This window comes from Aspergillus homomorphus, assembly GCF_003184865.1.
Source record: "Aspergillus homomorphus CBS 101889 unplaced genomic scaffold BO97scaffold_14, whole genome shotgun sequence".
NCBI lineage: Eukaryota > Fungi > Ascomycota > Eurotiomycetes > Eurotiales > Aspergillaceae > Aspergillus > Aspergillus homomorphus.
The window spans coordinates 406,646-423,917 of NW_020291900.1; the positions used below are offsets into that span (position 1 = coordinate 406,646).

The 17,272-nt window shown below is 31.3% G+C and overlaps 4 protein-coding genes across 4 annotated transcripts; 2 read left to right on the forward strand and 2 right to left on the reverse strand.

Moving 5' to 3' along the window:
* Positions 1-530: 530 nt before the first annotated feature.
* Positions 531-2,210, forward strand: BO97DRAFT_450629 (SGNH/GDSL hydrolase family protein; the record flags this gene model as incomplete). The annotated part of the gene is made up of 3 exons (XM_025698936.1): positions 531-545; positions 964-1,791; positions 1,857-2,210. The coding sequence occupies 3 exons, from the start codon at positions 531-533 to the stop codon at positions 2,208-2,210; spliced, it is 1,197 nt and encodes a 398-aa protein (XP_025552356.1).
* A 10,182-nt stretch (positions 2,211-12,392) lies between these two features.
* On the reverse strand, positions 12,393-14,339 carry BO97DRAFT_367428 (SET domain-containing protein). Its single transcript, XM_025692654.1, has 4 exons — positions 13,961-14,339; positions 13,323-13,843; positions 12,673-13,261; positions 12,393-12,602 (listed from the first exon to the last, which is right to left on the reverse strand). Exons 1-4 carry the CDS (start codon positions 14,270-14,272, stop codon positions 12,477-12,479), a joined length of 1,548 nt encoding a protein of 515 aa, XP_025552357.1. The 5' UTR covers positions 14,273-14,339; the 3' UTR covers positions 12,393-12,476.
* A 202-nt stretch (positions 14,340-14,541) lies between these two features.
* On the forward strand, positions 14,542-15,322 carry BO97DRAFT_442637 (uncharacterized protein). Its single transcript, XM_025698281.1, has 2 exons — positions 14,542-15,043; positions 15,151-15,322. Exons 1-2 carry the CDS (start codon positions 14,675-14,677, stop codon positions 15,160-15,162), a joined length of 381 nt encoding a protein of 126 aa, XP_025552358.1. The 5' UTR covers positions 14,542-14,674; the 3' UTR covers positions 15,163-15,322.
* BO97DRAFT_450636 (Ygr210 GTPase family protein) lies at positions 15,058-17,151 on the reverse strand (the record flags this gene model as incomplete). The annotated part of the gene is made up of 10 exons (XM_025698937.1): positions 15,058-15,322; positions 15,379-15,499; positions 15,553-15,732; positions 15,787-15,992; positions 16,049-16,260; positions 16,318-16,349; positions 16,407-16,500; positions 16,571-16,839; positions 16,992-17,053; positions 17,116-17,151. 10 exons carry the CDS (start codon positions 17,149-17,151, stop codon positions 15,296-15,298), a joined length of 1,239 nt encoding a protein of 412 aa, XP_025552359.1. The 3' UTR covers positions 15,058-15,295.
* Between the last annotated feature and the right edge of the window lie 121 nt (positions 17,152-17,272).

Genomic DNA, 17,272 nt, shown 5'->3' on the forward strand with positions numbered 1-17,272 from the left:
AACTACTTACTGATATGATATCTACATCCGTGATAGAGTCACCCGATTGGTGGATAGTGGAAAGTGCAAATAAGCTGTCAGTCAGCTAGCAGGTGACCCACCGCCTAGCTTGACTTACTACGTATACTTAAGGTTAGAGACAATTCATGCAATTCAAGAGTTTAGACACTTTACTTTCCAGCCCAAGCTTTCCCGACTTTTTGCCGCCTCCGACCCTGATAAACTATTGAGTCTGCTTGCAAATGGATACGTACATAAGATGGAAGGAAAGCAATAGGCTGTATGTTGAATATGACTGTTATAAAATCACCCGCTAAGAAGCGTTTTGTATAGGCCTGATATTCTGCTATTAGTCCTTGAGCTAGGTGGCAGCCTAATACTTTAGATAGAGGATAAGGAAGCAGGCTACTTATTGATAATTATTTTACGCAGGATTCTAAATAATCAGCAGTTCTGGTTATACTGGTAACTATTCATAGATTCTAGCAAGGAAGAGTTTATTCTATTGTCCCATAATCTGAAGAATAACAATGTCGAGAGAATCGGTATTGAGGGGTACTTGAGATATATATTATTATTACTAATGATTAAACAGTTCCCCAATGAGCCGGTATCTTGCTATATTAAAGAGGTTAAGAAAAATTGGGACCGCAGTGTAATAACTGTGTGAAAGAGTTTACCTGATACCTGGGTTAAGCTTCTCTGTCCTGGCCCCTACAAAAGGAGGGTACTTGCAAACCAGAAAGATCTGCATGGAACGCCGAGTCATGGCAAAGCGTTGCGGGTGGAGTATACTTCAGTGCGCAGTGCCAACGCGCAATTAAAATCAGCAACGACGTCCCAGTGGTGCCGGTTACGAGCAATGACGACGGAGACACAACAAATCCTGTTTCGAGCACCAGGAGAAGAGATACAAACTGCCCCATATACGACGACTACCTCATCTGGGACGAAGATGAGCAGCCGGTGAGCGTCACGGGCTATGTACACTTTGGGGACTCATACGCCGCTGGCATGGGCACAGGATCGACCTCGCGGGATAGTTGCCGTGTGGGTTCAAACAACTACGGGAAACTTCTCTACAACTACCTGAATGATTCCAGCATCCCTTTTGCGAATTATGCATGCTCGGGAGACACCACGACTGGACTAGCTAACCAAGTCAAGAAGTGGAAAGACACCATCTCACCTAATCTCGGCACGTTAACAATGGGAGGAAATGACGTAGGATTCAGTGATATCATCCGCAACTGCATAACCTGGGAGTTACCTACGGGCTATCCAGCGTGGTTTCAAGCCCAGTGTGAGGTGGTAAAGGACAAGGCTAGGTCCATCCTAAGCGATACCAGCTCATTAGGAATGAGGAACAAGCTCAAGGAAGCCTACCTCGGTATTCTCAACGCCTCCCTCAACGATGATTTCATGCTCTATGTCACTGGTTATGTCGGTTTCTTTAATTACGACACCACTATCGGTGACCTGACCACCTTCGACTTTTGGTGGTCCTCATATAACCCCAGTTTACCGCACGACGTCCTTTCTTCTTTGACAACCGCTTTACGAAAAGAATTAGACGACTTAGTGGACCAGATGAATCAAGTCATCCAGCAGGCAATCAAAGTTGCCAACTCGGCATATGGCTTTACTCGCGTGACCTATGTCGATATGCAGCCTTCCTTCGACACGCATCGGTTTTGCGAGGAAGGTGTCTATGAACCCAGTCCTAATCGGGGTGAGACGTTTTTCTTCCTCAGTGGGTGGGATGATTATCCACATGAGCACGACGAGCTGGTCCGCGCCCCTTCCTCATCTTTTCGCATGACAACTGATCATGATTGCTTATATATATAATGTAGGTCACTGTTGAGGCCGAGACTGCCGCTATTGAAGCGGCCGAGATGGTCCAGATGATGTCTTTGGGCAGCATTCCCATCGCCGACGCTGCGACCTGCAATACCACCCTGGGAACCGACCCCGATCCTTATGCTGTGGTGATGTGTGACGCGGCCATTTCCGTCTCCATGGAGCCGGATGGTAAGATAGCTCAGCTTCTCGCACAAGCCAATGCCGACATTGCCAGTGGGAACTACAGCAGCACCGCTATCACATGGTGGTTACCGACCCGCCAAATCAAGACCTTCCATCCACGCTCCGACGGGATTTTTGCCTTCCGCGATGCCGTCTGGGCCGCAATCCAAGCCAATACCTAAATTGTTTTGGCTTTTTTGATTGGGCGTGTCCGACTTGGACGACTTTATTCTTCCTGGAGAGAGAATCAAGCTCCATTCAGAGCTATATTATCACTTCAGACAGAGAAGCACCTGCAGGTACAAAGAGAAGTAATTACTGCTGCTAATATAATTGAATATATAACTTATCAGGGAATAGATATATGAATGTAGATGTGATTCAAACATTGGATTATTGCCATTAACCATCTAGTTGCGTATCATATTGAATATTATCTTAAGTGAAGGGCTGAAGTAAGACTTAAATTTAATCTAACTAGGCTATAAACTGTTTACAAAAAGCTTAGGGACAGAGAGTTCTATATAGATAACGTAATCAGTAAGCGAGAGGAACACGCAAGCGGGAGGAACGCCCACCTCATAATTCTGCTTTATATACAAATTTGAAGTCAAATGTCAACCTTTTTACACTGTTTAAATCGCCCCTTCTTGGTGTTTTACTCTCACTAAATACTATATCTGTATATAACTAGCTTAATTATATAAATAACAGTGAGGTAGTATACAGTAATAGGGCTGTTTCTTATCAGCTATACAATCAGATTATTAGATTTCTAGAGTTTTATCTTTCTGATAAGCCTAATAAAAAAGCTATATAACTTCATAAACTGTAGCTTCTTTAAGGTTTATTAATTATTGATACTTTATTTTCTTTTCTTAGTTTAGTATTTGTCTATAGTCTATAAATTATAATTTTTCTAAATAAGGCTGCTCTTAGAGTAGCTTAACCTAACTATTATATCTTAACCTTAATCTAACTATAATCTGATAATTAGATTAAGATATAAAAAATAATTCAATTATATAATTAGAGTAGCTAACAGCCAGGTTAGGTTAGGTTAATAAGAATTTTTATACCTAACTATAGATTAATAATCAGATTAAAGAAATTTTTATATCTAATTATAATATAATATAAAATAAAATAATTAATTATTTTGATTATTTTTAAAACTAAGATTTTTTTATTATATTTTTCTAATCTTAATATAATTAAAATACTTCTAGATTATATAAAAATTAATCTAATTATTTTAATTATTATTTAAAAATATATAAAAATAAGTTTTCTAATATAAAAAAAGTAATTAAAAATTATAATAATATCTTTTTCTTTTTATTTATAAAAAATAATAAGAAAATTCTAGTAATATTAATATAATTTAATTTTTTATAATATTATTATTTTTATAATAAAAAATATAAAAAAAATATATAATTATAATTTAATTTAAATTATATATTAAAGATTTAATAAATTATATAAAATATATTATATTTTTATTATTAAAATAATAATTATAAATTAATATAATATTTTTAGATTATTAATAAATCTTTTTAAAGAAATTTAATAAATTTATTATTTTTTTTTATTTAAAAAAGTTTTAGTTATCTATATATTAAATTAAAGATTATTTATATTATATTATATAATTAATTTATTTTAATAATTATATTATTTATAATTATTTAATCTAAATATTAAATATTATATTATATTTTTAATAATAAATTTTATAAAAATCTTTTCTAGATTTTTTTATATAAATATCTTTTTATTTAAATCTATTATGTTACATGTAGCTGGAAAGAAGATAAAATATGATGATAAATTAATAGTTTAATAATTAAACTAAGAATATATCCTAGGACAGGTAAGTAAGAGTTCTACTTATTTAACAGTATAGAAAACAGCTGAAAAAAAAATAATAGAGTCCTTAAATAAACTAAAAATACTATATATATTAATTCTATAAGATTAATATCTATATAGATTAATAATTATATATATACTTTTTATAAATATAGATAATAAATATAATAGTTAATTAATAAATTAACTAAATTATAAAATAAAAAAAATAAATATAAGATTACTAGAAGATAAAAAAAATAAAAAAAATATATAAATAAACCAGAAAATAAGAAATTAAAATATTAAATATATTGATATTAAAAAAACTAGTACTTTTTAAATTAGTAAAATAATTTAAAAATATTAATATCTAAGATATATATTTATATATTATTTTTAGAATTATATTTTTTTTATTTAATCAGGTACTGGATTATAGAAGTATAATATTATTCTTAAAATATAATATATTTAATTAAAATAATCTTAATTTCTTAATATATATTATTATTAGAGAATATTTTATTTTAGACTTATAAAAACTTTATAAGAATTTAATTATAAAAATTAGAATTATTAATATTATAAATAAGTTCTAATTATATTATTATAATAATAAAATATATTAATTATAACTTAAGTAATTATAATTAGTATATATATTAATTAATAACTTTAATAATAGAGAAAGAACTAGTATATTATTAAATAAATCTTTTCTTAATAATTATAGTAATTAGTATAATATAATTATAGTATAAATATAAATAAATATAGTTACTAGAAGTAAATAATATAAATAAATAATAATTATTATAAAAATATTTTATATAAATAAAAATAAATTTAAAGATCTTTTTAATATTAAAATATAATAAGAAATCTTAAATATTACTAATATTAATTATAATATTCTTTTTAGAATAATTATAATTTTTTTAATTTAATAATAAGACTTTTCTTACTAGTAGTTAAAGAAATAATAATTTTAATATATAAATAATATATTTTAAAATAAATTATTTATTTATTAAATTATTTAATAATAAAAATAATAGAATTAATAAAATCTTTTTTAATATTATTAATATTTAATTAATTATTTTTTATAATATCAGGAACCTCTCTTAGAGTTAGAGTAGCTAACAGCCAGGTCAGGTCAGGTTAATCAAAATTTTTATACCTGACTGCAGGTTAATAATTAGGTATAAGAAATATATATTCTTATCTAAATTAACTAATAATTAATCTACAGATTAAATTTTTTAGTAACTAAATCTTTTTAAAAAATAGTATAAAATAATAGAATATTTCTATTTAAATCTTACTTAATTTTGTCTAATTTTTACTTAATTTAATTTAATATCTATCTAATTCTATCTGATTTAAATATAATAATTAATTATAGTTAACTGTTATATCTATAATTAATCTGATTTTTATATCTTAACCTAACTGCTAGGTTAAGATCAGGTTAAGATTAAGATATAACAGTCAGGTTAAGCCACTCTACTTAAAGTATTTAAAATAAAAATACTTAGAATATTTAGAATATTAAAAATATAATTTAGAATAGTTTTTCTAAATATTATTTTAATTAAATATTAAGATTATTAAAGAAAAATATTAAATATTAATTTATATAAAATTTTTTTATAGTAATTAAAAATATTAAATTAATTATAGATATAATTAATAATAATATAAAAAATTATATATATTTTTAAATAATATTATAATAAATTATAACTTTAATTATTTAAATTATATATTTATTTTCATTATCTATTAATAAATAAGTAGTAATATTATAATATTATTTAATTTATAATTTTAAAAATAGATTTACTTAAAATCTAAATATAAAATAAATATTTCTATTAGAAATAAAAAAATATAAAATATTTTAATTATATATTTATATATACTTAATTAATATAATATCTTATTATTTTACTTTTTATATAAATTTTCTAAGATATAGATTAATCTACTTAATAAATTTATTAATAATTACTAGTAAAAAATAATAAAAATTAGATTTATAAAAAAAATAAAATAATAAAATTTATAATTACAGTATAAAAAAATAAAAAAAAGAATTAATTAAAATTACTTATATAATTTATAGTAATATATCTTATTTTATAAATATATTAGATAATAAATAATATAATTATATAATTATTTTTAATCTTAATAAATAATTAAATTTTTAAATTTTTAAATATATTTATTATATTTTTAATACTAATTATTATTATAAATAACTTTAGAAATATTAAGAATTATAAAATGAAAAAAGTATAGGTAGGTTTTTTTAATAATAATAAAAATATTATTTATAATATTCTTTTTACTAGAATAAAAATTAATAAAATTATTATTTTTAGAATTAATTATAATTTCTCTAATAAAAGAATTATAAATAATGTATTTAATTATATAAAATAAATTATTATTATATTTTATATAAAAAAGTTTTATATTAAAATTAATAATATAAATAATTATAATCTTATTTATTTTTAGATTTTTAAAATAATTACTAATAATATATTTTTTAAATTTATTATTAATTTTAATTATATAAGTTATAAATATAGAACTATTTAAATAAATTAAAAATATATTAATTAAAATATTTTTAAGATTATATTCTTAAATATACAGAACTTCTTTAGTTTAAGAAAATTAAAATAAAGTATTAATAATTATATTAAAATCTTTAGAATAATAAAAAATTATTAATTAAAATTATTAAATATATTAGAAAATTTAGATTAATTATAGATTTAAGTATTTTATAAATATAATATAAAATATTATCTACTTAGAAATATTTATAATTAAAATATAATTTATATATATAACTTACAGATTTATAAATTATCTATATAAAATAATAAAGTTTTTAAAATATTTAAATAAGATAAAAAATCTCTAATCTAATAAATTAGTAATTATTTTTTATATTTATAAAAATATAAAATAAAAATATAATTAAATAAATTATAATATATATAAATAGTTTAAAAAATTTATAAATATATCTAATAATAAAATAATAAATTATAATATTTATTTTTTTATAACTTATATTTAAATTTATATAAAATTACTTATTAGACTTAAAATATATAAAATATTTTAAATTAAAAAATCTTTTTTAATTATTTAAATATTTATAATTTTTTAATAATTAAGTTTATAATAAAAGTCTTTATAATAAAATTCTAATATTTATTAATATAAAATCTTAATAATTAAATTTTTTATTTTTATAAAGAATTTATTTTTTAAATATAATAATTAATATAATAATAAAGTTATTTAATTAAATTAAGAAAATACTTAAGCTTAATAAAACTTAATAAAAATAAAAAAATCTTAATTATCTCTATTTTAGATTTAGAATAATTAAATTAAAAAAATTAATTCTTTAACTAAGTAAAATAATTAAAAAAATTAATATATATTTTAATTAATATAAGTTTTAAATTTATATTTTTAAAATATTTAAAAATAGTAGTAAAATAATTCTTATACTTTTAAATATATAAAATATAATTATAATATTATTTGTTATGGGACCAAGGCCCTGATATAGAGCTCGGCTTCAGGCACCAGTTGGCACCTGAGGCCTCACACACTATGTACTGAACTAGCGCTAGCTTAGCACATATATAAAAGAATTTCATACGAACAGATGAAATAGCTCTCCAGCTATTTCTTCTTGTTCAAAGGCATGTTTTGATTAGCACAATCCATCCGTCCCGTAACATTATTAATATAAGTTTAAGTAAATATATAGAATTATTTAAATATTAGATTTATTTATTTTTAAATAAATAAAATTAAATTAATAAATCTTATAATAATAATATAAAAGATCTCTTAATTTTAATAAATAATAGTTATAAGATATTTCTTATAATTTTTTATACTAGTTATTAATAAAAATATAATATAAAATTAAATATACTAATATATTAATATTCTTTAATTATATAAAGAATATTCTCTTATATAAAAATAAAATATAGATTAAATTTAGTCTTATAATTTATTTTCTAGAGATTAATAATAACTTTTTTTAAAAATTATTATTAATAGTTTTCTATATTATAAAAACTAGATATATAGAAGATATATAATTAATAATATATAATATTTTATTAATTTAATATAGACAATTAAAGATTCTATTAATAACTTTTTAATTAAATTATAAAATATAATAAATTTTTAATTTAAGTATTTAATTTTCTTAGTCTTTTTTAAATAATATATATAATTAATAATTCTCTAGAATATTAGTAATACTAATATTTAAATTATTAAATATTATCTAAATATTATATAATATAAGGATCTTTTTAAATATATAAATAATAATATTATTTTTAATATAAATAATAATATTATTTATAAATTTTATAATAAAGTTTTTATTTATATTAGTAATATAGAGTATAGATTATATTAAATATAAAAATAAAAAATAATTTCTATAAAAAAACTTTCTGTAAAAAATAAAATAAAAATTTAAAAAATTTAAAAATAAATCTTTTTTTATTTTTAAAAATATTAATATCTATAATAAATACTAAAACTTTAATAATATATAATTAATAACTAGTATTTATAATATTAGAATATAAATTCTTTAAAAATATATATTTTAATTTAAGATTTTTTAAAATATAAAAATAAATAATTTAATTTAATAATATTATCTTTTACTAAATATACTATTATATAATTATTATTTATAAAAATATGAATTTAAGTTTATTAATTAAGAATTACTAGTTTTATTAACTTATTAATTATTTTAATAAATAAAAAATTAGTATTAATAAAATAAGTATATAAAAAAATACTAATACTATTATATAATTTAAATATAAAATTAATATTAGAAAGATTTTTATAAATCTTAATTAATATATAAACTTTTAAATAAAATAAAATAATTATAGATTAAATTATATATATAAAAATATTAATTTTAGTAATTTTAATAATAATCTATACTAAAATAATAAAATTATTATATCTATAAATAATTATAATTTGATTTTTAATATTTAGAATAATATCTTTACAACTAATTATATCAGTTCTAATAAAAAAATTTAGTTAAAGATTTTTAATAAAAAATATTTTATTTATAATATAAATAAATACAGGAATAGATATATTCTTAATTTAATTTTTAATATAAGAAAAATATAACTTAAAAATTATAAATTCTTTAATTTTAATAACTAGAACTAACTCTAGTAATATTTAAAAAATTTTATTATAAAATTAGAATATTAATTAATTTTATTAATATAATATTAATAATTATAAATAAATAACAAATATTTAGATATATTAAAATATATAATTATATTATATTTAATCTAGTTTATATTATTATAGAATATTAAATATATAAGAAAATACTAGAGATAATATCTTTTTTATATTAATTTAATTTAATTATAGAATTAATAGAAAAGATAATAAAAATAATTTTTAATAATTTTAACTTATAAAATAAATATTTATATAAAATATTTTAGAATAAAAAAGTACAAGTATATTAAATATAATTAATAAAGAAATATTAATATTTATAATTATAAAAGCTTTTAAAAACTTAATATTCTTAATAAAAAATATATTAAATTAATTAATTTTAATAATATATATCTTATCTTAATAGATATTACTAGAAATATTCTTAGATTTATTATATAATTTAATAGAATTATCTAGAAATTCTTTAATAAATCTAATTATTAATTATTATATATATTTAAGTATTAGCTTAATATAAAAAGTATTAATATATAAAAAATCTATATATTTAAATTTATATAAGAATATATACTTAAATTAAGAAAATATATTATATTAATACTATTTAAAAGAATATTCTTAAAATTTTAATATAATTAAATTAATAACTATAATATATATATTTTTTTAAAATTAATTATTATAATTATTTCTTTAATTATTCTAATAATTATATAATTATTTATATTATTTTTAATTTTATTAAAATTATTAACTTTATTATTAAAACTACTAGAGCTAACTCTAGAGTTAATAATTATTATAATTTAGAAAAGAATTAATAGATAATTCTATATTTTAATATAGATATTAATTATATTATTTAAAAAAATATTAATCCTATTACTGTTATTTTTAATATAATACTTAAATCTACTAATATAATTAATAAAAGTACTAATTATATTAGAAAAATATAATAATTATTAAATTATTATTAGTTTAAAAATAAGATATTTTCTTAATTTAATTTTTTAAATTATCTATTAGTATTATAGTCTTAATTATTTTAATTATAATAATAATTATAATTATAGTTATAATCCTAGGATCTATATTTTTAAAGTATTTAAAATTTATAAATATTAGAATTTCTATAAAAATTCTTATAATTTATTTTTTTGATTATTTTCTAGATTATTCATATTCTTATTTTTATTAATATAAAAAATAATTATTATTTTATTTTTTTTAAATATAAAAATAATTAACTTTAGATTAAAATTCTTAAATATATTCTAGTATTTTTTATTCATAATAAAATAATTAGTATATATTTAAAATATAATTATTTTAATTATATTAAACTAGAGATAACTCCAGTAATAATAATAAATATTTTAAAAATTATTAAATAAAAATTTAATATTAATATTATTAATTATAATAAATAAAAAATCTCTAGTTATCTAATAAAAAATAAAAAACTAATTATAATAAAATTTTTAATAAAAAAATATTAGTATATTTTATAATATCTACAATAATATTAATTAAATTATAAACAAATTAATAAATTCTATATTTTTATTTTTTAAATATATTTTAAATTTTTTAAATATCTTTATTATAGGTAAAATTAGTGAGAGGTGCTTGGTGAGAGGTGCTTGGTGAGAGGTGCTTGGTGAGAGGTGCTTGGTAAGAGGTGCTTGGTGAGAGGCCTCTTAATGTATTGATTCTGCCGGCAGAACACCAACCAAAAACTCATTTGCCCGATGGCGGCAATCGTCCGCCGTACCCCAACGGTCCCTCCCGTCTTCCTCCCGTCTTCCTCTCGGTCCGCTCCCCCGGTCAGCCGCATTCACACAGAGTTTCTCGTCCGAACCCTCGCATAGAAGTTCCTCGGCGGCTTTCCCACCAGATGGCACCATGGCGGCATTTTTTCAGCAGAGCATAGTATTGTTTGGAGCTTTGGTCAGGAGCCGGTGAATTTCCCGGTTGACACTAAGTGGACGTTTGTGCCGAGTTCCGCGTCCCCCGCCTCTTCTCCCGACGGGATGAGGGTAGCGGCGGTAGCAAATAGTGCTGGAATCCTGGGTATTTTGGATCTGGCTACTGAGGAAGTGAAAATGAGGAAATGAAGTCATGCGATCGTTGGCTTCATGTTCAGTCCTTGGCTTTCTCACCCGATGGCACCCAAATCGCAGCCCTGGGGATATATGAAAATTCACATACTTGATATGGCAGAGCGAAACCCGCCTCGAGAGTTGACCGCCTACACAGGTTTATTGCATGGACTCCAGTCTTTGCCACACTGGGACAACCTGGCATTCTATGCAATAGAAGCTGGCTGGGTGACGTGCAACGGGGAGGGGTTTCTGGCCCTTGCTTCTGGTTTCTTGCCGTACGAAATTGCTGCTTTGACTTTAAGCTCTGCTCTTGGCCAGGGGCAACGTGTTCATGACTTTGAAGTTGTCCTCTGAACCAGACTGGAACAATATATAGAGACTCTATGTCGGAATGCAAGAATAGAAGTTCATATCTCTTGGCACCAAGATTCAGTAGCTTTCTGTACCCGTGGAACGGTCATCACGCTTTTTAACCTCCTTTCATGACTTCAGGACCTCGAATGGGGTTGGCCCAGAGCTGACAGTCTAGGGGAGTTGGCATCACAACAGGTAGAGGTAGAATTAAGCAGCTGCCTGACTTTCTATATTTGGAAGTCAACAACACCCACGCTGATAACTCGTATCACGGACAGATGAAGTTTAGTCGGTGACATGTATAATCGAGGGTCAAGGCTAAATAGCACGAGAGAAGGAGTAAATGAGAAAGCACAGAGCGCTATTTATGAGGCACATATAAACCCATGTAACCAAATCGTAGACTCTTGATTATCACTGTGGGCTGAGTATCTGATGAGGTGAGAAAGCCAGCGAATGATTGTACGCGCCAGAATTCGGGATGGAGATCCACATGCGTAGAAGTAAGAAACTTCGAGAAAACACTGATCTCCATATTCTTGCTCTTCCGTCGGTGCTTGCCGTAGCAGAGATATTTCATAACTGGGCAAGGCCGAGTGCAAATGACTAGGAATTATGGTCAAGGATATGTACTTATGAGAGCCGAAGGATGATCTTAAGTGCGGACTTGGGGTGAGCCATGACTCTGCTAGGCCTATTGTAGATTTATAACCATATTATCTTCTTGTCCATAAATTAACGCTTGCAGCTTGCTTGCCGAGCGCCTTCATTGTAATGCTCCATTGCGTAGAAAGGCCTTTGAACCTCGCCTCACGAGAAATCTTCTTCAATATCCGCGGATGGCTGCTGACTGGAGAGATCCTCCCCGTCGACAGTCTCGGGCTGCGATTGACCGAGATATTGAGTAACAGACGGACTAGACATGAGCTCGTCCCTCTGCACGGGTCAGAAGTTAGTGCCATAATGTTCAATGGTAGACAAGACAACGGCAAGAATTGCAACGTACCCGCTTCACCAGATCCTCGATTCCTTGACTCAGCAAGTTTAACTCTAACACCCGCAACCGCTTGATCATGTTATAAATATCCGGCCTAAACATCGCCCGCATGTCTTCACTATCGTCGATCTCAGACACCATTAAGTCTGTCTCCTTGAGCACCCAAGCCTGCGTTTCAAGTCGCTCAAGAACAAGCACCACAGCACGCAGCTGGATGATGTCCCAGTGCGGATCTGCCACGAGGAGCTCTTTGAGGTGGCCCGAGTCCCGCACGTCCGCGCCCTTCCAAAGCGCCTTCAGCTCACGGCCGCCATCGTTGGTTTGCAGCACGGTGAAATCCAGCCCGTCCTCCTCGTTGACGCACGCCCACCAGATGATCGCGCTGTCCCAGCCCGTGGCGGGAGTCGACTCCGCCGTTTCCGCGGAAGTATACACCCGGACACCCGGGGATTCCTTACAGAAGGCCTTCTTGACAACCTTCAAGGGATCATCATCCGGGATATCCAAGTCGAGGAATATCTGCTTCGCATCGGTGGTATCCCGATCCAGAAAGCCGTACGAGAAAATCATCTCCGAGGCTGATTTCTCGTCACCGTAACTTGATGCAAGCAAAGGTCAGCCCACCAAATCCCCGCCGCAGACCACAACCAACCACTTACGAAATCGTCACCTCGTCCCCAGCACGCACAGTCTTCCCATACCGAAGCTGCAGCACGACATTCCCCTCCGCATCCTCATCATACAGCGCCTTGACCGACGCCTCCGAGCTGTGATTCGCCATATCAATGCACGGCACCATGGCATGCCCGCTCGTCGGCAGATCAACCATGCGCGAGCGATACAGCGCGTCGACGTATTTCCAGTCGTCGAACGTCGCTTTCCCGGTCTCGTCGTCCCACCAGAGCTTGCGACACCAGGGGAGTAACTCCTCTGTCTTTTCGCGCAAAAGCGTGAACTCCTTCTCCAGCGCCGCCAGCTTGGAGTGCACCGCCAGACGCAGCGACGTGCCGCGCAGGAGCTCCATTTCCGCGTCCGAGTAGAACGTGGGTAGCGGGATCTCCGCGGGCATGTACTTCATGTACTCGGTCCAGGGACCGGATACGCCAACCTCGCTCGCGAAGTCAGGGCTGGAGTGCGTGAGCTGGATGAGCAGGAAGATCAGGATCGCGCCGCGGGGGGTCTGTTGTTCGTGCAGTTAGTTTAGTTACCTCTCAATCTCCATCATCGTATAGCATAGACCCCAGCCCCGAGATCCATGCGCGAATTCCTCGAAATTGAATTGGAAGAAACGTCTTACCCGCCCAAACTCCCCAACAGCCTCCAACACCTCGCGCAGATGCCGATCCGACTTAGCATACGCATGCACCGTATCCAACGACAGGATCAATTCCGGGGGCACTGTCAAGAGAACCCCCGTGTCGACCGCGCCGAGCGCCGACTCGCCACCAACCCGGTCCTCGGTCGCGACGATCGCCGAACCCTTGCTGCTGTTGTCGACATCGTCATCCACCCCGGAAGTCAGATGAGCGAAGGCCACACTCTCGATCCGGACCCCGTTGAGCTTGACCCACGACGGCAGCGTTTCGATTGGTAGATAGGATCGCTTCATCTTATTGGACTCCGCGTGTACCCCAAGGCTAAGGTTAAGGTATTGATCTAATATGCCACATGCTCATTTGAAGATTGACGTTCCCCGATCCATTCAATCGCCCGTTCAAGTTCCTTATCGATAAGCACGCCCCAAGGCGGAGGGGACGTCAGTTCGGAGCCCTAAGCCCTAAGCATAGCTCATTACGGCATGGAGACGTCATGCTGCCAAGGGCTCATAACCGGGGTAACTTGACGCTCGAGGGAGTATATAATCAGCGTGAACCTACGTAGCATTATCGTTGATGTCATTCCATACTTAAGACTTTACACATTTCACAATATTCGCCTCGCTCTTCTCTCCATTGTTACTGCACCAGAAAGAACACCATTCGAAGAATATACCGGGTTTACAACCTACAGGATGTTCACCAACACTCGCATCGCGTCCTCGAAGCTCTACAGTCTGTTCGCAAGGCCGCAGCAGCAGCAGCAAGCACTTCGCGCCATCACGCCAGTAAGCGTGCAGAGCCGCCGGCTGAACAGTTCCTGGGTCGGAACCAACCAGGACGACCACGCCGTCAACCGCCAGAAGAAGAGGGATACGACGGATCCCGAGACAGATGCCTCGTCGGCCGGGTTGAAGGATAGAGAAGAGAAGCATGGGCTGCCGGATAGCTCGAAGCCGCAGGGGGCCACGGAGCGCGGGGGTCTGAAGCACGAGCGGAAGGCCAAGAGCGAGCATCCCAAGGCGCCGGAGCCCATTCTTGGGATGAATGATGAACGAGGCCAGGTACGCTAGACACTGAAATCGTTGTCTTTGGGAATTTGGCCATGTTGTCGGGTGACGACACTTTGGCTTGCCTGGGAGATGATTTATGCTAACTTTCCTATTCTCAGAGAGGTCACTAGGTTCCTAAGGCAAAAAGTCATTGCAACATCCTTTTATGTTTCCAGACGCGCGCTGTTCTTTTCATAATTGTAGCATCATCTCGGTTTATAACTTCATTATCATGTTCACTGTACATAGATCGAACGGAAATATCTACCTGCCGGGTTTGAAAGAGAGGACCTAGATGCAAGATTAGTTTGCACTCGATTAGTAAAACAGCTGCGGAGTTCACATACATCGTGTTTCCCAACTGCAACCACCTCGTCCTCGGAAACACGAGTTCCGCCTACTCCTTCGATGTATGAAATGGGTACATCTCCCATAACCTTACGGGCGACGTCGCCCACCGTGCTGTTCCTGCTCGTTGTTAGCGAAGTCGCTACAGATGGGACCCTCAAGCGACTACTCACTTTTTAACAAGGACACAGTCGCGGAACACTGCCGTACCAGCTCCGGAGGAGAATGTGTGGATGTTGCGGACGGGAAACACGGGTACGAGACCTAGGAGTTCAGCAGCGCGCGAGAGGCACTGTACAACACCGGTCGAGCCGAAACGGTAGAGGACCATGTCTTTCAAGTTCTCGACGCGCCTGTGGTCTACTTGTTAGCTCAATAAGTGAAAGGCCAGGTTGAAAATGGCGTACGTTTTCAGCTTCTCGTCCATTTCCTTGAGGCCTCCGCCATCCGGATCACCCATATCAATTAGGTCCTCTCGCATATCTACGAATTCACTTCCTTCAATGTATTTGATATAGCCCTGCTTTGCGAGTCTGCGAAGGAAGACTTCAGAGATGGCGGAGCACAGCACGATGGACTTGGGATCTTGCATCTTGGCGATTTTGCTGATGTTCTAGAACCAAGTGGGTTAGTTCCGAGCCGAATTTGCCCTGCACGAGTGGAACATACCTTGTCCGCATCGGGGTGGTCAATCTTGTTCAATGCAAACACGGTCGGAAACTTCTCGTCAATGAACGTTTCGACGACCTTCTCGACTGTCTCATCTGACCATTCATCCAGCGGTTCCTTGAGCCCTAACTTGTCCAAACACCGTCCCACGATGGAGGATGTACTTCCGTAACCGGAGAACTGAGCCTGCAATGTATCCACGGCCGTTGATTCTGTCGAAACGTGTTAGGGAATCTGATATAAATCGCGATACATCGCCGTCAACTCACTGGTAGCAACATGTCTCCTCTTGATCGATCCCCTGGGTTCGCGAAGTCAGCTTCGCTGTATAGTCTGTGGATCTCAAGCGCGACCGTACCATTTCTGCATCAGGTTACCAAGCACCCAGCGCACGATCTCGGAGTGCAACCATTCAATATCTTGCGAAGGATCGTAACCTCGTGTGGCCTTGCCTGATAAACCAGTCAGCCCGTCCCACCACAGTATATCCAGTCTTCCCCGGCGCGGTTGGTGCCTATGTACCTTCTGCGTCCGTCGTCCCGCTCACATCCACCACATGAATCAAAGCATCCGCATGGCGCAAGTCATCCAAGAATTTATTACCCAGGCCCCGGCCCTGATGCGCACCCGGAACAAGGCCTGCAACATCCAGGAGCTCGATCGGGACGGAGCGTCGGCCCTCCACGCAGCCTCCGTAGTTCGGTCGACATTTGTCGGAAACTCCGAGTCGTTGGCAGGCGCATTCTATTTGCAGGTAGCCGATGGCGCGCTGCGGATCGATTGTGGTGAATCTGCGGAGAGGCCAAGGGTGGTCAATCAGCGTCTGTAAGGATATCGACGGTGGTGATCGGTGTGTTCAAACGCACGGGAAGTTTCCTAGGCAGTAATCGCAATCGTGAGTAAACGGACACTATAGAAAAAGACCAGAAATAGCAGGCAGCACATACCAACTTTGGAAGAAGCATCAGTCAAACTGTTGAGTGTCGTTGACTTTCCGCTAGACGGCTACATGCCCCTCATTGGAATCAGCAGTGGACTAGCGTTGGATGAACGGAGGGAAAATAGACCTTTCCGACCAAACCGATCAATGGATCTCTTGGCATCTTGAAGTATAGTTTCCGAGTGTATCTAAGCGAGCGACAATCCTGAACAAGCTAAATAGTCTCGTTTGGTTTGACGAGTCTCTCGAGAAAGCATTTCTGCAGGAGCGGGGAAACGGTCAAT

What these genes read in the sequence shown, in the direction of transcription:
- BO97DRAFT_442637 (XM_025698281.1), top strand. Translation starts at nt 14,675, where the DNA reads ATGTTCACCAACACTCGCATCGCGTCCTCGAAGCTCTACAGTCTGTTC.
- BO97DRAFT_367428 (XM_025692654.1), bottom strand. Translation starts at nt 14,272, where the DNA reads ATGAAGCGATCCTATCTACCAATCGAAACGCTGCCGTCGTGGGTCAAG. An exon ending in CTGTTGGGGAGTTTGGGCGG is followed by an intron (nt 13,844 to 13,960) that starts GTAAGACGTTTC and finishes CACGAACAACAG; the next exon opens with ACCCCCCGCGGCGCGATCCT. An exon ending in GGGGACGAGGTGACGATTTC is followed by an intron (nt 13,262 to 13,322) that starts GTAAGTGGTTGG and finishes GCTTGCATCAAG; the next exon opens with TTACGGTGACGAGAAATCAG.